The 27,694-nt window shown below is 36.0% G+C and overlaps 1 protein-coding gene across 1 annotated transcript in view; it reads right to left on the reverse strand.

Annotated features, from left to right (window-relative positions):
• Nucleotides 1-260: 260 nt before the first annotated feature.
• Nucleotides 261-27,694, reverse strand: part of LOC149794986 (BCL2/adenovirus E1B 19 kDa protein-interacting protein 3-like) — a 69,504-nt gene continuing 42,070 nt past the window's right edge. Inside the window, exons 4-6 of the mRNA XM_089964647.1 lie at nt 26,356-26,423; nt 17,836-17,994; nt 261-6,453 (exon numbers count right to left, since the gene is read on the reverse strand). Coding sequence (XP_089820773.1) covers nt 6,396-6,453; nt 17,836-17,994; nt 26,356-26,423 — 285 coding nt within the window. The 3' untranslated portion in view covers nt 261-6,395. The remainder of the gene's footprint in view (nt 6,454-17,835; nt 17,995-26,355; nt 26,424-27,694) is intronic.

Genomic DNA, 27,694 nt, shown 5'->3' on the forward strand with positions numbered 1-27,694 from the left:
GGCCTTTTCAAGTCAGTAATGATTTCACTGTTGACCAGTGTAATTGATCAATGGTCAATGGTTTTTAAACAAGATGAAAAATGGGTTACTTAAGTCTGTTTCAACTATGTAAATAAAAGCATAAAAAACGTTTGTTTCCAGTGATCAAGTAGCTCGATCATTCTAATTGCCAAGTTGGAGGTTACAAAGATTATTTCTCTTAAACTTACTACACCATAGTACCTGTCTCTATTTCTTTGCAAATTTATTTATCAAACAAATTTTTTTTCTTTCAAAATGAAACATTTATTCATTGATTTAATTGCTTATCCATGCATTTCACTCAATGGAATTCGCTGGAACAATGCCATTTGAGACATTTTTTATAGATATTTTATTTCACTAAAAACCCCACATGGGGCTTGTTAGAGCAAATGAATGCATACAAATGTAAACAACAAATTATGTACATCATGAAAACATCATCTGTTAAAGATTGACAATACAATTTTAAAAAATTTGCTAATTAGTGCAAAAGTATATTGCTCCTATGCATTCCAAATGCTCCCTCACTGTCAAACCACAAGTTATTTAAAAAAGTAAGGAGTAGTACTGAAAGTGAACAAAAATGTGAAAGTTATTAATTAGTTGAGAATGCAGTTGAGAATGCAGATCTCTAACACAAGCTGATCAGTTTTTGCACTCCGGATTTTCAACATCTCTGCATTCATGAATCCAGCAAACATTTAAGCAGACACTTATAAGCTGCTTTGACTGCAAACAACACAGACTTTGATCTGACAATACATAATGTGCTGGCAGCTCAGGGCCTATGTTGATTCTTCTACTGACTACTCCTAGCAAACTGCATAGACCCAGATCTGCTTGTTTGTTATATGATGACAGATGCAGTTTGATGTTTCTTACAAGATATGGTATGGATAAATTTGTACGTGTCCATGTCTAAAAATGCTAATATGTACAAATGTCTACACATCTTTGGACAATATCAAGTTAGGATCTTACACATATTAATTTAGAAAAATGAAGGTTTGCACAATTGTGTCCCCCTCATTTGTATTATTACTATTATTGTTATAAATAAGTGGTCAGAACAAAATTAAATATAGACATTTTGTGTATAATACATATATGTAAATCTGTCTGTCCAGTTTTCTGCTTCTGATGATAAAAACCACAGGAATAACATTCTTAAAAAGTATCTGAATGGTATACATCTACAAAAAGTCAACCTCCATTCAGCTTTAGAAGTATACTATAAAGCGTATAACTGAAAATCCATCAATTGTCAAGGATATATGTTTGCTAGATTCACCAATGATATTATTGGAAAATTGTTCTCACAAGATACATTTAAGTTAAAACAAATTTTTCAAAGAGTAAATCTGATAAATTACCACAACTATGAACCTTTCATGAATAACATTATCCAATTGTGTGGATATTTAGTATAACACAATATCATAACAGGATTTAGTGTACTGATGCAAAAATGCCAACATCCTCCTCTCTCTTACGAAGTTACACTGTGAATATATCAAGAAAAAAAATTGCAATAACAAAATATTTACAGTATTTCTCCCATGAAAACCAGCAGGTCATCCAAAATAATTTGTTAAGAAGTAGGGCAACTGTCCATCTGATAAAGGTATCCTTTGTAAATATTTCAAATGGAGTCTGGCCAAACATCATAAATATAATATACTGTAAACCATGTATATTCAAGTGATGGATGGAGACTCAAATTTGTCCAAACTCTGTAATTACCCAGATATTTTAGTGTTAAATGGGCTATTCATTTGTCCTTTATGTGGGGTCTGCAATGATCAGGGTTTTGAAATATTCAGGCCGTCTTACACAAGTTAAACTATATTATTTAATTTGATATGTTCTTTATTTTATAGTTGAATCTTTGTGCAACACAAATAGTCTTGCCCAAAATCATACTACCCACATCTATAACATTTCTAAATTAGGTGGCCATTTTTATTTACTGCACCTAATTACTGCAGAACTTCTGTAGTTTTCAAGCCTGTTGAGGTCTCAAATTAAAATCAATTATAACAAGTCTGACTGTGTTATGCATGTTTGGTCTAGTATTTGAGTGATACATTTTTGTTTGTTTTGTGGGATTTAACACCATTTTTCAGCAAATATTGGGCTGTACAAGTCAGCCAGGTTATCTGGTGGAGGAGGAATCTGGGAATAACCACCAACCCACAGAATGCTACAGTAAAACATGTATTGGTATATTGCAGAGCATTTATTGGGCATCAGTACATGTCTACTGGTACATTACTGGTATTTACTGGACATTTAGACATATCTACTGGTACATTATGGGGTATTTACTCGGCATTTAGACATATCTACTGGTACATTTCAGGATATTTACTGGGCATTAAGACATAATACTGGTACATTATATGGTATTTTTACTGGGCATTAAGACATCTACTGGAACATTACAGGGTATTTACTGGGCATTAAGACATACTGGTACATTACAGGGCATTTACTGGACATTTAGACATATTACTGGAACCTTACAGGGTATTTACTGGGCATTTAGACATACTGGTACATTACAGAGTATTTACTGGGCATTTAGACATACTACTGGTACATTATACGGTATTTACTGGGCATTAAGACATCTACTGGTACATTACAGGGTATTTACTCAGCATTTAGACATATCCACCGGTACATTATGGGGTATTTACTCGGCATTTAGACATATCTACTAGTACCTTACAGGATATTTACTGGGCATTGAGACATCTACTGGTACATTTCAGGATATTTACTGGGCATTAAGACATGTATACTGGAACATTACAGGGTATTTACTCGGCATTTAGACATACTATGGTACATTACAGGGTATTTACTGGGCATTTAGACATATTACTGGTACATTACTAGATATTTACTGGGCATTAAGACATACTACTGGTACATTACAGGGTATTTACTGGGCATTAGGACATCCTGGTACATTACAGGGTATTTACTGGATATTTAGACATACAACTGGTACATTACAGGGTATTTACTGGGCATTAAGACATACTACTGGTACATTACAGGGTATTTACTGGGCATTTAGACATACTACTGGTACATTACATGGTACTTACTGGGCATTTAGACATCTACTGGTATACTACAGGGTATTACTGGACATTTAGACATACTACTGGTACATTACAAGGTATTTACTGGGCAATTAGACATACTACTAGTACACTACAGGGTATTTACTGGGCATTTAGACAAATAGCTTTATTTGTTTTCTCATCAAACACTAACCATGTGCTATATGAACTTGTACCAAATTAACTTTAAAACAGCAGTTGACAGTTGTCTTTGATTCTTGTATCTTAATAGTGTAATGTATTAATGAGCTGGAACTGACGTGCTATTTTTGTAATTTATACATAACAATTTCTACAAAATAAAAACTGTGAAGGAAAATTCTAAGTACATTTCAAAATTTAACAAACCTACTGTAACCAAAAGAAAATTCTTCAAAAAGTTTCAAGAAAAGTCGGACAATGATTTGTACAGAGTAATGTCTGATTTAATGTTCCTGTCTGTGATACATGACGTCCCATGTAAAAGTATGAGTCACAAGGGAAAATAGATGTAAGAGATCTCCAGTGTCTCTCTTAAAACTAACCATTTCGAAAATTCTCCCAAAAATGTATTTGCAGTTGCAGAAATATATTCAAAGCAAACATTAATATAACCATAAATTAAGGAAAATTTAAATTGATAGTCACTATAAGCTGATTTGATGATATGCACAATTATTTATCTACCTGACAAATAAATGCATTTAAATCTGACCATAAGATGTTCAATGCCTCTCACTAAAAAACTTCAGAGTGATATTTCACAAACAGAAAAATGCTTTTTAAAAGAAAAAAATTCTCATGGACAGATTTCAATGAATCAATTTTAGCCCTTTATTTTAATGGACAGTCTTGGAAATTAGTTTTGGACCATTATTCAATACCAACCAAATTTTATTTGGGCAATCAAAAGTGGTATTTTAAGCATAAGTATGTGAAAAACTTATAAAACTGTTCAATATTCATTCATAGTACTTTCAGCATCTGCCTAGTTTCCTTCCAAAAACACACCAACATGTTTGTTCCAAGGTAGCTTTGCATTGGCTGAATGCTAACAAATCAACCAATGAAATAATCTAAGCCTAATTTGTCTGGTTCTCCAACTTATGCACTCTACATTTTGTGAGTCAAGCCCTGCAATATATCAACCTGGCATACAAAGATCTAGAACTTGCTGGATTAAATATCCTACAAGAGAGTATAAAGTTAATTTTCAAGACTGAATTGGTGATAAAAATGACTGGAATGTGACTAACTGCATTAAGAATTGCTATAAATCTTCAAATAATAAATGGAAAAGTTGACTCAAGTTATTGTGCAAAGCTGAAACTGATAATACAGACACCATCATAACACAATATGGTAAGCATGTAAAAGATTGGAGAAAAAAAATTGCAGAAAAAACATACAACCTGGTGAAGCAATTTTTTTCTGAATAACCCAGATTTATTATTCACTTCATAAAAAAATATAAATTACTGCAACACTGACAAAATTATTAAACACTGACAGATTATTAAAACTTGCAGACAGTTCAATGAACATTATTATTTACCTCAAGGTTTTCTTTAATAGCTTGAAGTGTGAACTTCCAAAAACTGGTGTTGGTAGCTCTTTCCAAAATAGTAGATGGAACTTTTTGTTAATATTATATTGTACATAATTTGAAATTTTAACATCAAGAAAATTATATTTTTTTAATCCCTAAAATTGCAGTTTGACTTCTTTTTGTGCTGCCCATCTTTTATCCACAGCCTTACTGCAAAATCTTGAACAAACACATAAGACTTCAAATTCATTTGCTCCAAGACAAAAAAATATCCCCCCATACCCCCCCCTTTGGAATATTAAAATTCTGTGCAACGATAAATAAAATATGAAAGTGTACTAAATGATACTGCATTTTGCCTCCTAAACAGTTAATAATATTCGTTGCACAGGCGCAATTATCTTCCAATTAGTATAAATTAATATTAAAGATTTACTCACAACATGATGTTTTAAATTACTCATTCTTGAGATGCATATAACAATGTGTTAAAAACATTTAATCATGATGATTGTGAAAAAATGAATGACTCATAAAAATATAAGTTTCTTGTGCTACAAGTATATGGTTTCAAAGCACTACTCAATAGCATTAGGCTGAATTTAGAGTGTCTGTAAAATAGATGGAAAACAAAAATAAAAGACCAAGTAATTTAACAAGACAATGTCCTCTCAAAACAATACCAAATAAATATGAATGGGTACATTTTGAAAGTCTTCAAATATTACAAAGAATAATGAGATATTTTCTTATATAATACCAAACTTCGTCAGTGACTTATCAAACTGAAATTGCAAAACTGGTTTAATTTCCCAGAGTTACTTCCCTTTAACTCCTATATCCTCCCATAAAGTTGTTATGCCAAAAACAAAACAATCTAAACAGAAATTGATAAAATTTTCAGATTTTAACAGACAATGACAGAACTGAAAGAGAAGAGTGTTCATATTATAGTCTCTTGTGTACAGATTTTGTTCTTCCATTGAAAGGTGAAAAAATATACTATAAACATCTGAGTAACATGTTTATTTTGCAAATCATTTTGGCAATCGTTTGCACCTTTCTATGTAAGCTCACTGTGAAACACGTAACAATGCTATAATTGCAGATTTTATATATTTACCACAAACAATCAGACATCACAGCAAATACCAATAATGTGCTCTTATTTCCATATGTATGCTTGCTAATGAAAATTCTGAAGTACAAAATGATGATACAAGAAATTATACAAAAGTTACTTTGAGGTCTACCTGAACACATGAAAAACCAAGTGACCCCAAAACACAGGCCATACATTAAATTTTCATCTCAATTACAGAAACAATTATTGTATAATGTTTAAAAAAACAAGTGACCCCAAAACACAGGTCATACATTAAATTTTCATATCAATTACAGAAACAATTATCATATAATGCTTAAACAATTAATCAGCAATTGAAGGCCTATATTTATATGTGCAAGCCAAAGATAGCAGTCCTAACCTTGGGACATCAAAAAATATGCTTCAGAATAGATCAGAGTGAATTATTTTTATCCCTGTCTGGTCTTATTCAATGTGCAATTCATCCTGATATAATAATTCCTTTTACACCACTGAGACTGGCCTTAATGAAATACGATTCCAATAATATTTCTGGAATCATGAAGGAAATCTTATCATGATTGTCCACAAGTTTCATCTTCTATACAACCAAAGGTCTTCACTCCAAAGAGAACGGAATGGGTGTGTTTCGTTGCAGTTTTCCATAAATGTACACCCTGAAAAAAGAGAATGCACCAAATTATTCAAAACAAATTATCTGTTTCTATGATGTGCCAAAAATTTTCAGACCTATATATATTATTATGAAAAGCTAGACACAACCTAAAACTTTGTATGTTTCCCATTTCATACTAAAAGCAAGACTCCCTTGAAGGCTCTAATGATCTACTGATCATACTAAATGTACAGGAATTTAAGATAAAACCATATTATTTTTTAAAGTGCCATGTGTTTAATGGGTGAATTTTGGTGACATCACCAAATCTGAATATTCCTCATCTATTTCATCATTTGTGCATTAATACTGTCCATGAATTACAAAATTAGGCATTCCTTGACAATTTCTAAGAAATTTCTAGAAACCTTGTTAACTCATTCAGCCTGAATCCCATCTGTATGTGTGATGAGGCAGTACCATGCTTTCAAGCTCTGTAGCATCGTCATTTAAGATACACCAAAGTGGGTGGTATTACAATAAAAGCAGACAGATGTAGCTCTACAATGATACTAAATAATTTGGACTTTCTACTTGTATTACAAAATGCAGAGGGAAAAATGGATCTTTTGAGACCTGATTTTTTTTAAACCAAAAATTCGCCTGTTGTTGGAATTGGATTTTGTGTCTGGATTTTAATCTTTTTGACTCGTGATAAAAGCCAGGCCAGTCCAAACTGCAGAGACAGGTGAACCATTGCAAAAAGTAGGACAAGCTGGGAACTGGGAGTAAGAAGTGGCCAGGAGTTGAAAATGATGGGTCCAATCAGCCAAAAAAAACACCAAAAACAAACAAAATAAGAACTATAATTTTTACCCTTCTGCAGATGCGTGAGCCAAATAGCCAATGAAAAACAATGTTTCTAGCACACCAGGCCTCAGTCCAAGTGATGTATTTGGATGCATTCAGAATTAACCTCCAAAATGCATTTCCTACCTCCATTTCAGGCAAAAATAACAAAAGTCTCTGGTGCCAAATAAGTTATGCCATTTCTAATATTTTTAAGCAATAAAATTTAAGATTAGGTGCCTGTGGCCATACTAGATGTAAGCATAGCTGCCAACCTTCCAGGCTCATAATTAGTGAAAATAGGGATAAAAAGTCGTGAATTTGGACAAGAATTCGTGAATAATACTATGACAATAACTCCATCCACTCTGACTACTCCGACCGTCAATACTACACTATATCAAGTTCGCAAAATAAAAATAAAACTATATATATGCAGAAATATTTATTTATCAAGACATGATAATGTGGCAGACTTGAACTTCCTCAACTGCTTGATCGTAAATTTGTTTTCTAAACAGTTCCGACTTCTTGCCTGCTGGTTGATCTTGGGGACTAAAATTGCTGCCAAATTTTCTGCAGCTAAGGAGGCCTTAAAGTCTGTCTTATTTTTCCTCACTAAAGAAAATACTCTTTCGCTGTCACTGTTGCTGTGAGGAATGCACAGAAGCTGCAGCATTTTTGGTTCTTCCACAGGAAAATTTGGAAGCAATTTTCGAGTCCGGGAACATGTCAGAACAAATGTTTAGCATGGTCTCCAGCTGATAAAGGTAGATTGTGTTCGACACAAGAAAACTCACAAATAATGCTTAAGCGTTGGTAGCCTGTGGGTCTTCCACCAATGGTTTAAAATATTCCAGAGCTGAAATATGCGAATTCTTAATTTTCCCAACTTCTACGTGTTTTTTGCAACCGACATCCTTCCTCACATCGTCTCTGCGATGACACACTGAGTGCAAAAAGCATGAATGAATATCAATGTTTAATGGCAGAATGCACGGCCAATTTTTGATATATTCCAAATTAAACTTCACTTTTTGAGTAATACATTTCTTTTTCCTTGGCGGTGAAGACATTTTCAATATCTTACATGCGATGCTGAACGGTAACTCGAATCAGTGTTTTGACGCATGCGCGGAGCAAATTTCCGGTTAGGCCCCAGTTTCTCTCAAAAGCATTTGTAAAACTACTCTTATACATATAGATTAAAATAGGCTAAAATGCTTGCGACCGGGCTAACTGTACTAATCGGCTGTAGATCTACTAATATCGTGACCAGCGGTACCGGACCGTTTCGGCAACTGCGAATATCATGACTAGCGCTTAACGGGAAATCGGTTATTTTATTAAAGATTTAAAATAACTGAGGATCGGAAAATTCGTGAATTTTTGTCTTACGGCGTGAATTCGTGACTCGCTGAAAAAGTCGTGAAATTCACACCAAATTCGTGAGGGTTGGCAGCTATGTGTAAGATTGGCATCATTTTTATTTAGAAAAACCAGACATTATTTGAAAACTATTTGTGAAAAAATTATTTGTGAACAACCCATACAATATGACCAACATTCAGGAGGAGTAGCAATACAAAATTTCAAGATGGCTAATGTGGCACCCATGTTTGATACAAGATTAGCACTTTCTGCATACGAGACCAGTCAGATATAATAATTTTTGGGTGAAAACCCTAAGTCAATATAACCATCAATTCCGGAAGAGGAACAATAACAAGGTTTTAAAGATGGCCTTTTCATTGAAAATAAAAAAGACACTGTATGAAGTCTTCTGGTGAAAAACCCATGCTGATATAAATTTCCATTAAGAAGAAATAACAAAAAGATTTCAAGGTATGATCAGCACCATTTTCATTCAGTGGCAATTTGATATCATAAGCAGTCTTCTAGTCAAAACCCAATGTCAATGTTTTTCCATTTAGGACTAACAAGATTCTTAAGATGGCTGCCATGATGGACATAATGGATGCAGTGTTTCCCTTGGTGTGTGTGCGAGGTCTGGGCTCACCAAAGGAATGTGAAGCATCTCTCATAGCCTCTCCTTTCCAGGTGCAGTGACTGCTATGGAACCATCGTCTGGCTATGCTGGACAGGAGGTTACTTGCATATGGACTCTCCTACACTAATGTGTCTACAGCAGCACCTTCATGTGGGGCACCCTGTTTTCACAGAGCCTGCTGTATGGCACGACTGAGTGTCCAGTGGTATAACTGGGTGGGCAGACTGGAATTGTTGGCAGGCAGCCAGTCTAAGAGAAGGAAAACTCAAACTCAAAACCCAGGCAGATGGAGCTCATTAGCCCTGTCAGACAGTTCATATAGGAGACGGAAACTCTGATGCCAAACCCACCAAGCCACAGCCATTGGATGATGGCTTTGCTGCCTTCTGGATATCCTTGGGAGAAGGAAAGGCTACAGGAGTTAACCCAGACAGAAAATCTGGAGTGGAGACCTTAAGGCTGCTGGGTGACAACTATGACTTCCTTCTGGCAGCTCCTGTATCTGAACTGGTGCCAAATGACATGCTCAGCATTTCTTCGGACCCCACCAGCAAGGATGCGACAGGGATCCTGACATCTGGGCAGCCCAGGATCTCCATACTCCATGCCCAGGCTTGTGCCATGGAGATGCCACTCCAGCCTCACACCTGAGGAAACAACACAGAAGCTGGTAGTCTAGAGGTTATAAGTCCCACCTGACTGGCGTAGGGAAGGGGCAAAACGGGTCAGCTTTGATGGTGTGAGGGATCATCGCTTCCCACTAGCTGACTACCACCCACCTCAAGCTGGGCAGTCCCAGTCAGTAAGGTGTTGGCCATCCAACATCTGCCTGCTCCAGTGGGTGCCTGGAGCTCAGTGTGTTGCTCAGCATGACAAGCAGATGGCAATTCCGCACCAGACAAAAGAAACAAGAAACCAACAAAGAAGACTCCAGCTCTTTGATTCGCAAGCTGAAACGTATGCACCATGTGCCCAGGCATCTCTGACGAACTCAGGGAGATGGATGAAAACCAGAAGATACCCATCATTAACAGAGAGCTCACCAGACTAAATGTCAGCATATCTGCCCTCCTGGAAACCAGGCTCACCTCCAGCAGCTCCCTCAGAGAGGAAAACTACAATTTCTTCTGGAAGGATCAAGAACCTGAGGAGCCCTGCCAGCACGGAGTGGGCTTCGCCATCAAAAACACCATCCTGGCCTCTGGTGAGCCTCCATCAAGGGTTACTCAGCATCTCTTGTCCATCCGCCTTGTCACTGCTGCATGTCCTGTCAACATCCTCAGTGTGTATGCCCCCCACCCTCACATCTTCAGAAGACACAAAGGATCAGTTATATGGGCAGCTGGATGAACAGACCAAAAGATACCCTAAAGATGAGCCACTATTCCTCCTTGGTGTCTTTAATGCCTGAGTTAGTGTGGACCATGAGTCATGGCCAACCTGATTCGGACATAATGGCACTGGAAAGACCAATGAAAATGGTCAGAGGCTGCTACAGCTGTGCACCTACCATGACCTGTGCATGACAAACACCTTAAAGTGTAAGCCACAACTCAAAGTGTTATGGAAACACCACGGGTCACATCGTTGGTACCAGCTCGACTTGGTCATCACCATGCACTCTGCCCTGAACAGCATCCTCTCCACCTGAAGCTACCACAGTGCAGACTGTAACTGCGACCACACTCTCATGATCAGCTGGGTGTGCCTACAGCCACACACTACACTTCTCAAAACCAAAAGGTTGCCCTTGCATCAACACTGCACAAGGTGGAGGAGAATGTGTCCACTCTGGACCAGGCTCTCCAGGACCTGCCAGAACACGATGATGTAACCAAATGAAATGCCAAGAAGGGTGCCATCTACAGCACAGCCAATGTCTCGCAAGAAGGAACAGCCCAGTCAGGACTGGTTCAACGCAGGTATACGCAGTGGCATCAAGAAGGCTCTAGGCCCTACAATGAAAGGGGTTGCCCCAACCCCAAAATCTGATGGGAGAGAAGATTACAGACCGTGAGCAACAGTTGGCCAGATGGGCGGAGCACTACTCAGAGCTATACTCCTGAGAAACGTTGGTCACCATTACGGCCCTTGGCAGCATACAGAAACTGCCCACTAAGTGGAATTCCATGAAGTGTCCACCTTAGAGTAGCTCAGCAAAGCTATTGACTCTTCCTAAACGACAGAGCACCAGGTAGCGACAGCATCCCACCTGAAGCTATCAAACAAGAGAAACCGACATTGCTTCAGCCACTGCATGAGCTACTCTGCCTCTGCTGAAAGGAAGGAGCAATCAAGCAAGACATGAGCAACACCACCATTGTGACCCTTTACAAAAACAAGGGCAACCGCAGTGACTGTAACAATTACTGAGGGATCTCGCTCCTAAGCATCTTTTTCAAAGTGTATGCCCACATCATCCTCAACAGGCTGCGGCTGCTGGTGGACTGTGTGTACCCAGAATCTCAGTGCAGGCAGATCAACAAAAGACGTAATCTTTTCGTTCCAACAACTCCAAGAGAAGAACATAGAGCAAGGTCAGCCACTCTACATGTTCATCAACCTCACTAAGGCCTTCGACCTGGTCAGCCGGAAGGGCCTTTTTTAACTTCTCAGTAGGATTAGTTGCCCCCCCAAAACTCTGCAGTATAATAATCTCTTTTTATGCCGACAGTCCTGTACGATGAATCCTCCTCAGACTCCTTCCCCATCAACAATGAAGCTGGGCTGCATGCCAGCGCTGACCCTTTTCCGGATCTTCTCCCTGCTCCTATTCCTACGTCTTCAACTCGTCCACTGATGTCATATATCTAAACACCAGGTCCAATGGGAGGCTGCTCAACCAGGCACAAATGCACTCGAAGACTAAAGTGAGGTCGGTGCTCATCAGTGAGATGTTCTTTGCAGACAACGCAGCTCTTGTGACCCACACCGAGGATGCCATCCAGAGATGGGAGACCATTTCACTGATGCCTGCAAGCAGTTTGGGCTCACCATCACTCTGAACAAGAACATCAGTGTGCAAGATGCCACCATCGCCCCTTCCATCAAAATCGATGGTGTCACACTGGAAGCAGTCAACTATTTTACTTACCTGGGGTCAACCATCAGCAACACTATCTCATTCGATGTGGAGCTGGACAGAAGGCTTGGAAAGGCAAACACCATCATGGCACGAATAATGAAGAGGGTGTGGGAAAACAATGCACTGACAGAGCACACTAAGATCCAATTGTACCAGGCTTGCATTCTCAGCACCCTCCTATATGAAAGTGAGACCTGGAGTACCTATATGAGGCAAGAGTGTCAGCTCAACTCCTTTGATATACAGTGCCTAAAACACATCCTGAAAATCAGCTGGCAAGACCGTGTCCCACACTGCGAGATCCTACAGCCTGCAAGTATTCCTACTCCCTGCTGAGCAAACACTGCCTTCGATGGCTGGGAAACATCAGACGCATGGAGGATGGGAGGCTGCCAAAGGACATCCTATATGGACAGCTGGCCAATGGCACAAGAAGAGTTGGCTGCCCCTCACTCCGTTTCAAGGATGTATGCAAAAAGGACATGAAGGCATACAACATTTCACCCGATGGCTGGGAAGTGCAGGCCAAAGACCAAGGCACCTGGAGACAGATGGTCCATAAAGACATAGTAGTCGCTGATGTGAGGAGAGGCCAGCTGGCGGCAGAAAAATGTGAGAGAGAAAAAGCTCGGCAGCAACCACAGCAACTCAGACTTCCCAGTACATCTGCACCAACTGCAATAGGGACTGTTGCGTATAGGCCTGCACAGCCACAGCAGACGTTGCCAAAACCCCAGAGACAGATGACACTCCAAGGGGACTACTCGCATGGTCTCTCGAGACTGAGCCGCTAATGATGATGTTTCCCTTGATGCAAAAGAGTTGCCTGATGCAATCAGGATTTATTTAATATTCAATGCATACAATGAGAGATAGCATCATGTATACTTGGAGCATCAATTCTGGAAGAGGAACAATAACAAGATTTTAAAGGTGGCCTTTTCATTCAAGATCAAAAAGACACCATACGAAGTCTTCTAATGAAAACCCCATGTTGATATGACTTTCCAGTAGAAAGAAATAGCAGAAAGATTTCAAGGTAAGATAGCACCATTTTCATTCAGTGCCAATTAGATATCATAGTCTTCTAGTGAAAACCCAATGTCAACGTCTTTCCATTTAGGACAAACAAGATTCTTAAGATGGCTGCCACAATGGACATAATGGATGCAGTTTCCCTTTACATAATGGGTTTGCATAATACGATCAGGATTCATTCAATATCCAATGCATACAATGAGGGATGGCATCATGTAAACTTGGAGCATTGGCATTATTAAGATGGAGTATCGACCTCTCATGTGATTTTCCATTAAGCTGAGCAGCATGTCATCCACACAAACTGACCACGATGCTTGTCAAACTAGAAAATGATCTCCAGATGATAATGGCATGTACTCAGAATCACTAGCCAAGAATGTGAAAGAAGTAGAGCACAAAAGAGTAACTGTGAATTGTAACTGGACAAAAAAATTCCCTTGACTGGAATAAGGCACATCCATTGGGATTATGGGTGTGACTTCTGATCATATGACTGCAAAGACTGCAAAAGAAAATAATCCTTTCATGACAGGGTTTAAGAATGTTTTTAACAATCAGCCCTTGTTTGCCACAATATATCTGGAGAACACATTATCACCCAACAAAGAAATCAGCAATTTTGCACAGACAAATGCATTATTTGGATTACAAAGTGTGGGGGTAAATGCAGATTTTGTTGGTTTGTAACTTTGCTGCAATAAGAGAAAGACTTTTAAGTTTTAAGTGTAACTTACTAAAAAGAAGATGAATCATTAGCCTCTGATTTTAGCAAAAATGTGTTCTAGGATGAAGTACAATAAAATTGATTCAAGTACACATTTAATGACAGGCAGTAATTTAACTGCAATTCTGTTTAAGAGATGTATTAATGGGTTTTTGGTATTGGCTTATATATGTTATATGTAACGTGTTGGTTTATAATAATGCTACAAAAATATGAAGGATGTTGTTAAAAGTACAACAATAAACTGAAAGGAAAATTAACTAATAAAATTACTCTATGAATGGACAATGCATTTTGTTTGTTTACTGTGTATGTTTATTTATTTTTATTTTTTAGACAGAAAGAGTAGGTAGTGCAAATTGCAATTTCCTATTTCAAGCTGAAAAAAGCATGGATCAGATGAAAAATTGTCAGTACATTCTGGCCCCCCACCCCATTTTTCACTTGACCCCCAGTTCTCACACCAGGAGTTGTTTTGTTTTACCCTAAATTTTACACCCCTTGGGGATACACTACGGATGTCAGATCAGGACCCTGTTTTGAACCGACTCCAACATTTTTGCCAGCTGATCATAGAAATTCTTCCAATGACAAAAGAAAAGGAATAACAAATTCTGGACTTTTTTAAAATTATAATACCAGTTAAGTTTTAATTTTGTTTGTAGGCAACAGTATTAAACATTATACTTATTAAAATGCTTAGTATTTATGCCAGTTTATATTTGCATGCACCTACAGAATATATACATGAAAGCATGTTCCAGTAATGGGTACTTTTGCACTAATTTCTGTCAGCTAAAAGTTGATAGCAAATTATCTTAGAGCAGTGTATCCCCCAGGGGTGTAAAATTGAGGGGAAAAATCTCATGTGTCAGAACTGGGGGTCAAATTAAAAATGTAGGGGTCAAAAATGTACTGACAAATTTTCATCTCACCCGTACTTTTACAGCCTGAAATAGGATATTGCAACTTGCACAACATACTCTTTCTCTTTAAAAATATATATAAACCAACATGCACAATTAACAAACAAATGCACTGTCCATACAAAGAATAATTTTATTAGTTCATTTTTCTTCTAGCTTAAAGTCATACTTTTAACAGTCTCCTTATAATCTTTTTGTGGCAATATTATAGACCAACACATTCCATACAAGCCAATACAAAAAACCAATTAAATCTTTTTAACTAAATGGCAGTTAATTTACTGCCGGTCATAAAATGTGTACTATCATCGGTTTCATTGTACTATGTCCTACAATACATTAATCCAAAAATCAAAAAGGCTAATGATTAATCTTCTTTCTAATAAGTTACACTTGAACTTTACGATCTCTTTTTATTGCAGCAAGTTGAAAACAAAATCTGCAATGACCCCCAGACTTTGTAATCCAAATAATGCATTTTCTCAGCAAGTTCACTGATTTCTTTGTTGTGAAAGAATGTCCTGGGTGATATTGTGTTCTCCAGATATCTTGTGGTGAACAAGGGCAGATTTTTTTTTAAATTCTTAAACCCTGTCATGAAAGGATTATTCACTTTTGCAGTCTTTGCAATCATGCGATCAGAAGTTGCACTGGTAATCCTAATGGATGTGCCGCATTTCAGTCAAGGGAATTATTTTCTCTGTTTTTCATGAAAGTTAGATCCACAGTTACTCTTTTGTGTTCTGCTTCTTTCACTTTCTTCGCTAATGATTCATAGTCCAAGCTGTTTTAATCTGGTGATCACTTTTTAGTGCAACAAGCATTGATGTTAAGCATCTGGATGACATCTTGCTGAGCTCATGGAATCGCATGAGAGCTCGCGAGATTAGGGGAAGCTACATCCTCATAACATTGCCTATGCTAGTCTGGTTCCCTGTTTTGTATGCTCCCTGCACTGCACTCAGCAATACGAATAGCGGAGTGCAACGCTGGGAGCAAATGAAGAAGGGAATCAGACCATGCCCAAGCTCAAAGTATACACGATGCCATCCCTCATCCAAAGCACTGGATACCAAATAACTCCGGATCGATTAATGTGAGTCTTTGCGTCAAAAAATGCACAGCAACAAAATGTATGCATCAATTTTCTCCAGCGTGCATGCCTGACACACAAATGTGCGTAAAGAGAAACACTTGATGAGCGCAAATTATCTGAGTAATTATTGTTATGTATATTTATACCGTATTATTTGTTGGCTTTTCTCAATGATTATGTTATGTATATCGAAACTGTATGACTGAACTTGGTTAGTAATCAAGCTAAGTGCCACCATTGACTAGTGACATTTATTTTTTAAATGACATAATATACAGCTAATATTCCTCTATGATTAAAGATTGAATATTCAGATTATTATTGGAGGTAAACATGTTTACTGGTATCTGAGTTTAAGACATTAGTTTTTCATTTGTAAATTCCTGAACCTATTGATAACTTGGAAATTTTTTAGAAAAGAAGTTGACCCTCATCCTGGTTATTAAATTGTGTATTACGTTTTTATGCTAAGGTTGATTATATTAAAATTGCTCATTTGCACCTTAACATCTGAAGTGGAATCAATCTTACTGCTGTGTTCATTTTTTAATTTGGGAGGATTTCTTTATCTAAATTATTCACTGGAATTACAAGGTACTCTTTAATATTTCTTGGACTAAATCATTATTTTTTTAAATTATTGTAAATTAATTCAAGGGAATTTTGGATTATACATTAAGACAGTTGGCACATCAGCACATCTGAGGCAAGAGCCACATCATCATGTTCAATATTGGAATTTGTTTGGAATACCACTGGAATTCAATTTATACATTTGGACATGTGATAAAACTTTGAGTACTATTTAGCATTTAATTCACAATACTTAAGTCTGTTTTTTAAAATGTTTACTTCATGTTTTAGGTAAATAAATTATTTGCTGAATTTTACAAAACCTTTTGGGGCCCCAAGTTCTTCCTCCACCAATAATATTGGCGGCCATGCATAGCCTATCATGTGCTGAAAGATGGCATTAAACCCTACAACAACAACAACAACAAAACGTTTTGGTATTTGCTATTTTCTGTTACAGAGTTTAAGACCATAGTCATAACAATTTTTGTTCTACTAATTATCCCTAATGAACTGCAAAGACCCACATGTGCCAGTGCATTATTTCCAGTGCCAGATTACCAAATAGGCAGAGTAGGCACTGGCCTAGGGGTCCCGTGACAACGGATCAAAATAATATTGATAAAACATATCAGTCGATAATTTGCGAGGGGGACCCCAAGATTTCAACTGCCTAAGGGCCTCCACAGGGTTTAGTCCAGCACTGATTATTTCTATAAAATGGTTGTTCTTTTTAAATCTTCTTAAGTGACTGAGACATGCCTCAAGAAAGCATTGTGAAATTTATCTTGGAAAATCAGATTAAAAATATAAGATTACAAAGAGTTAAAACTGTACAATTTACATATAAAGCAAATTCTATCCATGAACCCTGTTTGCTTGGGCAAGCTCTTGTCCATGTTACCGTAATGAAGTACTCCTAGATGACAAATGAAAAGTTGAATGTAGGTCAGTTGTCTGTCAAAATATTTGTTACATGACAATGGTTGACTGGTACATGTCATCCATGGCTATCTGGGTCAACTGTGCAATAATCATTGTTAATCACATGTCATCCATGGACATGGGTCAATTGTGCAAAAATATTGTTAGTCACTATGTTTCATTTATTTCATAAATGCTGTATGCAAGTACTTACACAGCAACACCTCCCAAGATTCCAAGTACTAGGGTACAAGTATGTGTAAGCAGCAAGACTGGCATATTCTCTCTTGAGAGAAGTGTTTTTCTTCTTTCCTTATGGCTTACCACACCAGACTTTTTGCCAGCTGGATGCTTGAATTTACCATTGAAATTACTGAAAAATATTAGAGGGAAAAATATAAAATGTTACTGATGGTCCATAAACCATAAAATTAAACTTAACTTGCATCAGATCAGAAGGAGGAATACAATGCCAGAGATGATTTTATTCATGATCCTTTTAACTGTGATAAAGATATTGTTCTGAATCAATAGTTCTTGACCCATGGGTCATAACCCCAAACTGTGTTGCCAAGCTGTTTTGAGTGGGTCACCGAGATCAACCTTAATAATTTAAAATGTCCTACCCAGGTGGTTTATTAGCATTTGGTGGCTAATACCAACCTAATCTGTGTCAGCACCCTAAAAGGTTAAGAACCACTGCTCTAAATAATACTTATGATATCATTCTACATTTTCTTTTCTTCATAGCTTATCAGATTATTTATATTTACATCTGGAACAGTACTGAAGGTATTATTGTGGTGATTTTCTTTTAAAAGTAATTTCTACTTATGTTCAAAAGTATTACAAGTGAAAGCTATATCAACGGAGACAGATATTATCAACAATGCTTTAGTTGGGCACCAGTCCTTGGACAAGTTTTATGTTACATGTTTTTGCCATTGTTTCATTGGGGAGTTCAAATAAATTTCCCTACACACAGAATCACAATTATTTGATATAAATCATGAGTAGGCCTGGTGCAGCATAACCTTAATGCCCCCATAATCAGTTACTTGCTTTTGGTTGCTAAATCATCACCATCACCTAACAAATGAGGTGTTTTGTCTTGGCAAAAGCAATGCATGTCAGTAAGTACATTTCAGAGTGTCTTCACCCAAATTAAACTGCCAGAATAAGTTTTAAAATCTTTGAACTAATTAATCTCCTGAAGAAAGTCATACACAGATAAATAAAACCTTGCTTACATAATGCGAATTTGCACATGGGATGCAATATTGTGAGCTACAACTGACTAGATTATGATCCATGTCAGTGTAGACATTTGTAACTATGATTAGCATTTATCATTGCTTTAAAATATATCAATTAGGTTTTGACCCTGAAATAATCATGGGCTCAAACATACTTTTTTTTGGCCAATGTTCTCATTACCTGGTTATTGGGAAAAATCTGATTATTGGAGAAAAAAAAGGATACACTGGTAATAACTGATGACTTACAACAAAAATGTATGCATGTACGAATAAGGCAAGTATGTTTGTTGGTTGCAATGTTGTCTGCTACAAAGTAGGTCAGTTAGGATATTTTTGTAACTATGGTTAGCATTCTTCCTTGCTATAAAATATACTAATTGGGTTTCAATGCTGAAATACTAGACGACTGTTAGTATTCTTAGTCAATGTTCCAATATCACTATCTGATTATTGGTTACATTGATTACATGTATAATGGATGACTTGTACATTTATTTTATCGATATTTAAGTTTTTGGTATCAATATAATGTGATATTATTCAATATCTCCAAGACAGTGCTTTACATGTGTCTACTACATATGCAAAAGGTCTCTATGCAATCCTTAACTATATTCATCTAACTGTACATCAGCATCAAATAAATCACATGCATGAAAAATATATACATTTTTTATTTCATTTAACTTTGATCATATTGGATTTTGTAAACAATATTTATGTTGAACATTTGTTGACATTTTTCACTGAAAAGAAAAATATCTTGGGTGAATATACAAGTTTTACTCAAACAACAATTTTACTAATATTGTAGATAAAGGGATCCTTTTAAGATAAACCATGAAGATATATCCTTTCACGTTTTGAATGTTTTTAATTGGTAATCACAATTTGTAGTCAAGATCAGTATCTTCTTTGCCTTAAGTTTAACACTTTGAATAACAACTGGTCAAAATAAAATTTCTACCATATATGGTATTTCACGTCCAAGAAAGAAAGTACAGTATAGTTTCACTTATAAGTCAAACTGAAAACATCAACGATCCAGATCTGCCATAGCATAATGCACCTGTGGATCAGGGTCCACATTGTTTGCTCTGATTACTCCTAAAAAACTGCACAGACCCAGATATGCAAGTGCATTATGTAAGGGCAGATCAGAACCTGTGCAGTTTGCAGCTGGACTCATAAGTGAGTACATACAATAATTAAGTCATCGATTATACCCATAAGGAATTAGTGACAGAAGCAATCAAATAATTACTACATCCTACAGACAATTAATGTTTTGTATCATATGATTTAAAGTTTTACTGTTAATTAGATTTTGATTTCATCAATACAATTTTTTAAAAAAATGAATCTGTATTTGAACTTATTTAAGTAAAATATGAACAAAATTACATTTAATTCACAATGTCAAGAATTACATGTACAAACAATGGTCAATTATCAGTAGGAGTCATGTATGTAAATTCCATGGTCATTCACTGATACATATCAAATTTTCTGGATTGTCCTAAACTTTGGACTAACTTAGGACAGTTGTCCAAGGACTAACCTGAAAATTGATCAATTCAATTCACTTACCTATCCCATGGCATAAAAAATTTATCTGAAAGCCCAGTGGAACTATACTTTGTTACTAATTTTGATAAGACCATAACATTTTATGCAAAATCTATTTGGAAAGAGAGAATGGACACTATGTCATATGGCATGGAGGGATTGAAAGTTTTCCAAGCTTAAAAGAGATAGTAATGAGAATGAATAAACATTCTTTATCATTCAATCACAAAATAACCATAAATTCTCCAACATGAAGTGTTCAAGATTAAAGCTAACATTTTTTTCACAAATTAAAAAAAATATAATGGAATTCTGAAAACATACATAGAGGAATATGGTAATCAATAAACATTTCAAGTAATTTTCAACAGTGCATACAACCTCCACTTTCCAAATTTATAGACATCAAGTCAGTTTCTTTAAGATGAAAATAAAAAAAGTAAAGTTGCAACATGTATTAAGGAATTATTTCCATTCAATGTAGTCAGGAACAGGTGACTGAACGTTGTTTACTGAATAAAACATGAAACCCTTATTATCATGTGGTTAAATCAAGGTGTTGTTAATGGGCAACAATAAAAACAGCTGCCACATTTCACAATTCTTGATGATGCAATTCCCCCAACAAATTGATGACACACAAGCTTCACAGGCCACTGTCATCTTGTCAACTTAGTTTATTCAATGGCTGATTTCCCCTTTATACCCTCATTTTGGACCTAATAAATCATTACAGATAACTGTATTATTAAATCACTGAACCAGTCCCCATATGTACTCATTTATGTTGAGTCAAACTGCAAGCAATAAAGCTCCTGATCTGCTGTAGCATGATGCACCTGCAGACCAGGGTCTAAGTGTCTTTGTTCTACTGATTACTTCAAACAAACTGCACAGACCCAGATCTGCCAGCACATTATGCAATGGCAGAATCTGGGTCTGTGCAGTTTGCATTTAGATTCATAATCAAATTACTGTATATACGGTAAGTGATTTAACTCAATGCATATTTGGGGCATCCATACTATATTTGGAACTCTGGTGACAAGATAATTTCAAATGTATTTCAAAGAAAATGTGTTTCAAATTTTACAAAGCGACAATCCAAATAGATTTATTTCATTTTGGTAATACATTCTAGTGCCCCTGACAATATTTACATTATGAAACAATATCAATATTACAACTTACTTCAACAGTCATAAATTACTATAATCTGGGATGATGTCATGGTTCTGAGATCAATTTCCAGCTAAGATTCAGTCCTGTTGGGCTATGTTTAATTATGTAGATTAAAATAGATTAAGCAGCATGACCTATGTCATGGTCCATAGTTTACATTAATTAATAATATTTAGGGTCAGTTATTGGATATATTCTGTACAGATTTACATGTACTGCCAATGATCTTACATCTACACAAACTGACATAGTTTTACCCACAAAAATGAAAAACACTTAAATTGCAACCAGAATTTCTTTATTTATAAAAGACAACACACAAACATTATGATGTCACATTTTTATCAGCAAGCAAAAAACATATTCCAACCTGTAGTCAGGATCCATCCTATTCTAAATCTTATCCCACCTTTTATTCAGTAAAAAAAATACCTGGTATTATAACAATCTAGCAAAGGAGCCCCGAGTGGCAGAGTGATCTAAAGCCCTCAGCATTACAGATCACTGCCATCTCACCTCCGTCTGCGTGGGTTCAAATCTCGGGTTTGGCCAATGTGGTTATGTGAGAAAGCTTGTCAGTAGCTTCTTGTGGTTCTGTGGTTCTTTCTGGGGTTTTTCCCAGGTTCTTCCTCCACCACTGATGCTGGATGCCATGTATAGCCTATCTTGTGCTTAAAAATGGCATTACACCTTACACAATCTATCAGATCTTCTCATCCTGGTTTCATGCAGCATGATGGATACTGCCATAAATCATTTGTCTGTACCGTTACAATATGTACCAGTTTGTGTGAAAAAGATGTTTGCCTTTCTTAAAATAGTTATTTGCCTTCTCCAAACAAGTTAATTCTGTTTTTGCTTTCCTGATGTGACCTGTTGATAAAACCTGCATGAGGCCAAATGTGTCAAATTAGAGATCTCATATCCTGTCACCTCTAACATATCTGTTACATTCTTTTGTTTATTGAATTGATCCATCTATTTACGTCACAAGTGACTACCCGTCATTTTGGGGCTTTTGCTATAAGTAAATTTATTGAATGGTATTATAGCTTAGCTAACTGCAGAATTTAAAGTCAAGATATGTGAATGTTACTTCGTAGTTATCTTTCTAATTCACATGCCATAATGCCTACGGACTACATGTGAACTTAAAAAAAGGATAACATTTACACCTGCCTCCTTTTAGTAAAATATTAAAAAAATCTATGTGAATGCATGCAAAAGTTTAACAAGAACTACAAATAAAGAAAATATATGTATAGTAATTATGGGTATTTATCAATGTTATACCTGCTATATGACCACCTGTCTTGAGCAACACCTTTCCTGGCAGAAGGGTGATCTCTCAAGACAGGTTTTACAATAATAATAATAATTCCTTTTTTTAAATGTTAGTCAAGATGCTAACATTTTTAATGCCAAAGGTGGGAATTCATCGTTAAGTATTATCATCATATTTTCTTTAATTATATAAGTGCTTTAATATCTGTACTACTACTGGCATGCCATAATACACAGTGCACTGTGAGCATCAACAATACACTGATGCAGTAGCACTTGGCGATGAATATAATGATACAATGTATTTACGATAATTAAGGTCCAGAAAATGGACAACTGAAGAGCTTGGTCTCTAATAAAAATATCCAATATTTCAGCACTGTCCTTTTTTGTGTATAACTAACCATCTGCTAGATATTGTCATCAGACTGGTTCTTATACCCAGCAAGGGAAACCACTAGGCAAAAAGAAACCTATTATAATGGTATTTTACTTGTATTTGGTGAAGTAAACTGATAACTGTATGTACAGCATTTATTAATGATTCAGCTTTGAAATGTTATTTCTAGGTTTACTGTCACTACAACATGTAACCTCAAACTGTATGCTGCCTGCTATCACCAAAATGATAAACAATATTGTACATGTTAAATCCTCAAATGTATTTTAGGTGCCCATCTGAATATAATTCAGGTTTTTTTCCAGGAGCAAATATTTACAGAGATATTATCCAATTATTAAGAAACCCACATGCAGAATCTGCACAATGGTCTTATGATATTTGAGTAATACTTGTAAGCCTGCCAAACCTTTCAGCAGCAACATGCACAAACAACAAGGTAGTGTGTGTACAGGGATAGGTAATGCAATGTTTACTGTATCACCAGTAATGGTATGAAACATAATCATGGTTTGTATTGTATCACCACCAAGTATACTGATATATATATATATAATTTCATGACCAAGTAGACAAATACGGTAGCTCTATTAAACCACCCAAATATGGGGCCCCGTGTGGCCGAGTGGTCTAAGGCACTCTCCGTTACAGATCACTGCCATCTCACCTCTGCGTGGGTTCGAGTCTAGGATTCGGCCAATGTGGGTATGTGAGAAAGCTTGCCAGCAGCTTCTTGTTGGTTTTCCCCCACCATTAATGCTGGCCGCCATGCATAGCCTATCGTGTGCTGAAAAATGGAGTTAAACTCCACAACAACAACAACAAACCATCCAAATAAAAGTTTAAAATAAATTTAGGGAAAAGCCAATTTTACAGAGATGGGTTTATTGTGAAATGTTTTACATGTACAAAATAACCTACACTCTGCTTATGGGACATTTGGAAGGTTCAGAGAATCTTGTCACTGTGATTTCATTTCCATTTTAATTTAATTGTAGCAATGGTTACCTTACATGTTGTATATATTATATTATGTACATGTACTTATATATATTTCTACATGTACACATCATGACACCTCACTTTATCATGTACATTAGGCTTCTTCATTTTTTAACAATAGTATGGATTTAACACTGTACTCATTGTGGCTACTATTCCAGATTTCAAAAATTTGCAAGGACAAAGAAAGGTATAGTTTATTTATACTCTGAAAAGATAAAATGGGATTAAAATGTGCAAGACTGCAATTTTGACAATTACTTTTCGAGATTGATGGTGGTATATTATTCAGAATGTGTTAGATTCTTACTGTCATTTACCTAGCCCAATTCCAACCAGCACTGAAAATGCCAGGTACATAAATATATAATCCTGGCACTAAAGATCCTCTACAAGATTTTCAGGAACAAGAGTTCCATGAAAGGACTGACACCATCTCTTCTTTTCAAGTGCCAAATTGTTGAAACCTCCAATATACCTGAGCAAGATGATTTTCACATTAGCTGCTGATGCAGCCCTACTTAATGTAATATCATCACCATTTTCCATAAAAACATAGTATCATCAGTCTTTTGGAGAAAACCTTATGCCAATATAACCATCCATTTAGAAAGAGTTCTATAACAAATGACACTACCTGCATGACCAATGAAATTTTGGAAACTGGTCACTCACACAGTATGTTCATAAAATAAAACTAACCCATGCACTATGATTGTGGTTGTAAATAACAGGTTGTCACTAATAGCAGAGATCACTCAAAACAGGTTTTACTGTATAAGTATCCACTGTGTGTACAGCCCAAGAGACAGGTTTTTAAAGAACATTTGTTGGAGTTTTCAAAAACTTCTAGAAGTTTCCAATGAATATTTTTTCTTACTGAAACTGAACTTATCTCTAAAATGTTACTTTGTTCATCACTGCATCAATAGGTACAAAGGTAAAAAAGAAGAAAAAGCTTGTGTTCCACTACAGCAAAGGGATGCTATTCCATTTCATAAGTGCCAATGTTGTGTCATTTGATCCACACATTTATTTATTTATATATTTATTTATTTTAGAAAATACCAACAACAACAAAACTCTGAATAAATAAGTAATATTTTTTTTACATTTTAATGTTTTGTTTTCCTCAAATAAAATCAAGGAGTTCAGGGAAATAATTCAAGGAATTTTACCAACAAATTCAAGAAAGTTTCATGCCAACTTGTCAGTTTCATAGGACTGTCATGGTTGTATGAACTATGAACTTCAAGAAATAAAAATTAAACAAAACTTCAATGACTGAAATGTCAATCACTTGAATACTAATCACTATATAAGGACTTCTTCAATCCCTCTGTAACTTAATTTCCATTCTGTGTACGGTTTTGAAGAAGAACAAAATTGAGTTTTGAGTGTTATATATGGCAGTCTGATCATTAAGGACACATGGGAGTGTTTTACTGTTCTATGGCACAGTAACATTTTGAAGGTTATATCATGCCAAGGCAAAACGAATACTTTGGTAGTTACTGATCAAGTGTTGCTTGAGGGTGTGTGTGTAAAAAAAACGCACCAATACTATGAAGTTTACATTGTGCAAAGGCAAGTCAATTAGTCTGGGTTTTACTGACAGATTTAGTGTTTTTGTGTTTCATGGCACAGCAACACTATGAATGTTTATTTTGGGCTAAGGAAATTGGATCATAATTATGGTAACAAGTCTAATGTCTTATTACCACTGGGCCACTTCAGCTCTGCATAATAGATGGAATCTATCATTAGTAATCACTGGCTATGGAATTTATGTATCTCATGTCATAACACTATGCTATTCACTGTATACAGTTCATGGTAATTTAAGATGGAATCTATTCTATGGAATCCCATTATTAGTCACTGGATATGGAATTTATGTATCTGATGTAATAACAGAATCTGCCACTCACTGTATACAGCTAATGGCAATTTATATAACTTGTTTCATCAATTTCATTTGTAATGCACTTAGGAAATGAATATATGAAAGGAAAATTGAATGCATAATGGTACCTACCTGGATGGCATGGCTTCTGGACCACTTGACCAATCCCAGATCCACTCTGTACCTGGGTCTCTGAGATCCTGAAAATGGAAAAGGAAACTAAAAGTTGCTTACAAATGGCGTGAAGACCCCAACAAAGAAATGTCATTGAGGAGTAAAGTTTCAAGTCAGAAAAAGGCCATAATTCCATTAAATTCTGTCAGAAACTGTTCACAACTTAACTTCACTTTGGTTAGCCTTTTACAATGTTTTAACAACCCGAACCTTTTATTTTTTATTATTATGTACAACATGCAAGTTTATCTTTATTTGGTAGTTTCTATCTCCTTAACAACTGTTGTATAAAATCTTTATCTTTAAATTTGTATAATCTGCCAAATAGTCAGTATTATTCTGACATGCTGTTAAACACATGCATACTTCTTCATATTCAGCCTAAACCAAAGTGGGTTTCAATCAGTTGTCCTTCGGAGTTACAGAGCAGAAACAATACTGGCAGATGGAATGTGATGTGACATGACCAGATGACATGGGTAATGCTACATGATCTCTCCATAGATATGGCAAGGGTAAATACGTTAACTTAATAAAAGAACAGGATTTTTTTATTCATTAAATCTAGTCTAAAAGAAGCTGAAAAGTGAACATCTTTGATTCCTGACATGCCAAAGGGGCAAAGAACAATAACTCTGTCATGAACAAAAGCAAAAGATTAATCTCATGGAGCAGTTTTTCAATTACAGGCATGAAAAACTACACATAGTTATAAGAATTCATCTACCCTACAAAAACATAATTCATTATATAATACTCCTCTGCTGGTGAAGTCAACTCTTACACACTTCAAGAAAATCGAGCTAATTTAATGGGACTATGGTACTACCGCATGCTCATTATAAGTGAGGCTGCAGTGCCACGAGGGGGGCATTTGAGGGAGAAACCATTGTAATCTTTCGTAACTTTGTTGCATGGCCTGTATCACAATATAGTGTACAAGGTAAGATGGTTTATATACAATCCGATCTTAACACTACAGGTCCATCTACTTTAGATATAAGAACATAAAGTCAGTCACACAGTATAAGTCTTACTCACATTAACCCAATGCTGACTAGCATCAAAATTTTAAACTGCCACCAACCCAGCAGCACAAAATAATTTTCACAACAGCAATTGTTTAAATTCATTTAATGATTTTGCCATTCATATTAAAAGTTGCTGGCCTTAAAGGGGACAAAAACCCAGACCTGCACAATTTTATTGTAAATAGAAGGATATTTAGTTGTTTGTGTATATAATCTATCCCGATTATTTTTTTCTTTGCATCTATTGTATTTGCACAAATATTTCA

This window comes from Sinohyriopsis cumingii, chromosome 7, assembly GCF_028554795.1.
Source record: "Sinohyriopsis cumingii isolate HCF-2022 chromosome 7, ASM2855479v2, whole genome shotgun sequence".
NCBI classification, from domain to species: Eukaryota; Metazoa; Mollusca; class Bivalvia; order Unionida; family Unionidae; genus Sinohyriopsis; species Sinohyriopsis cumingii.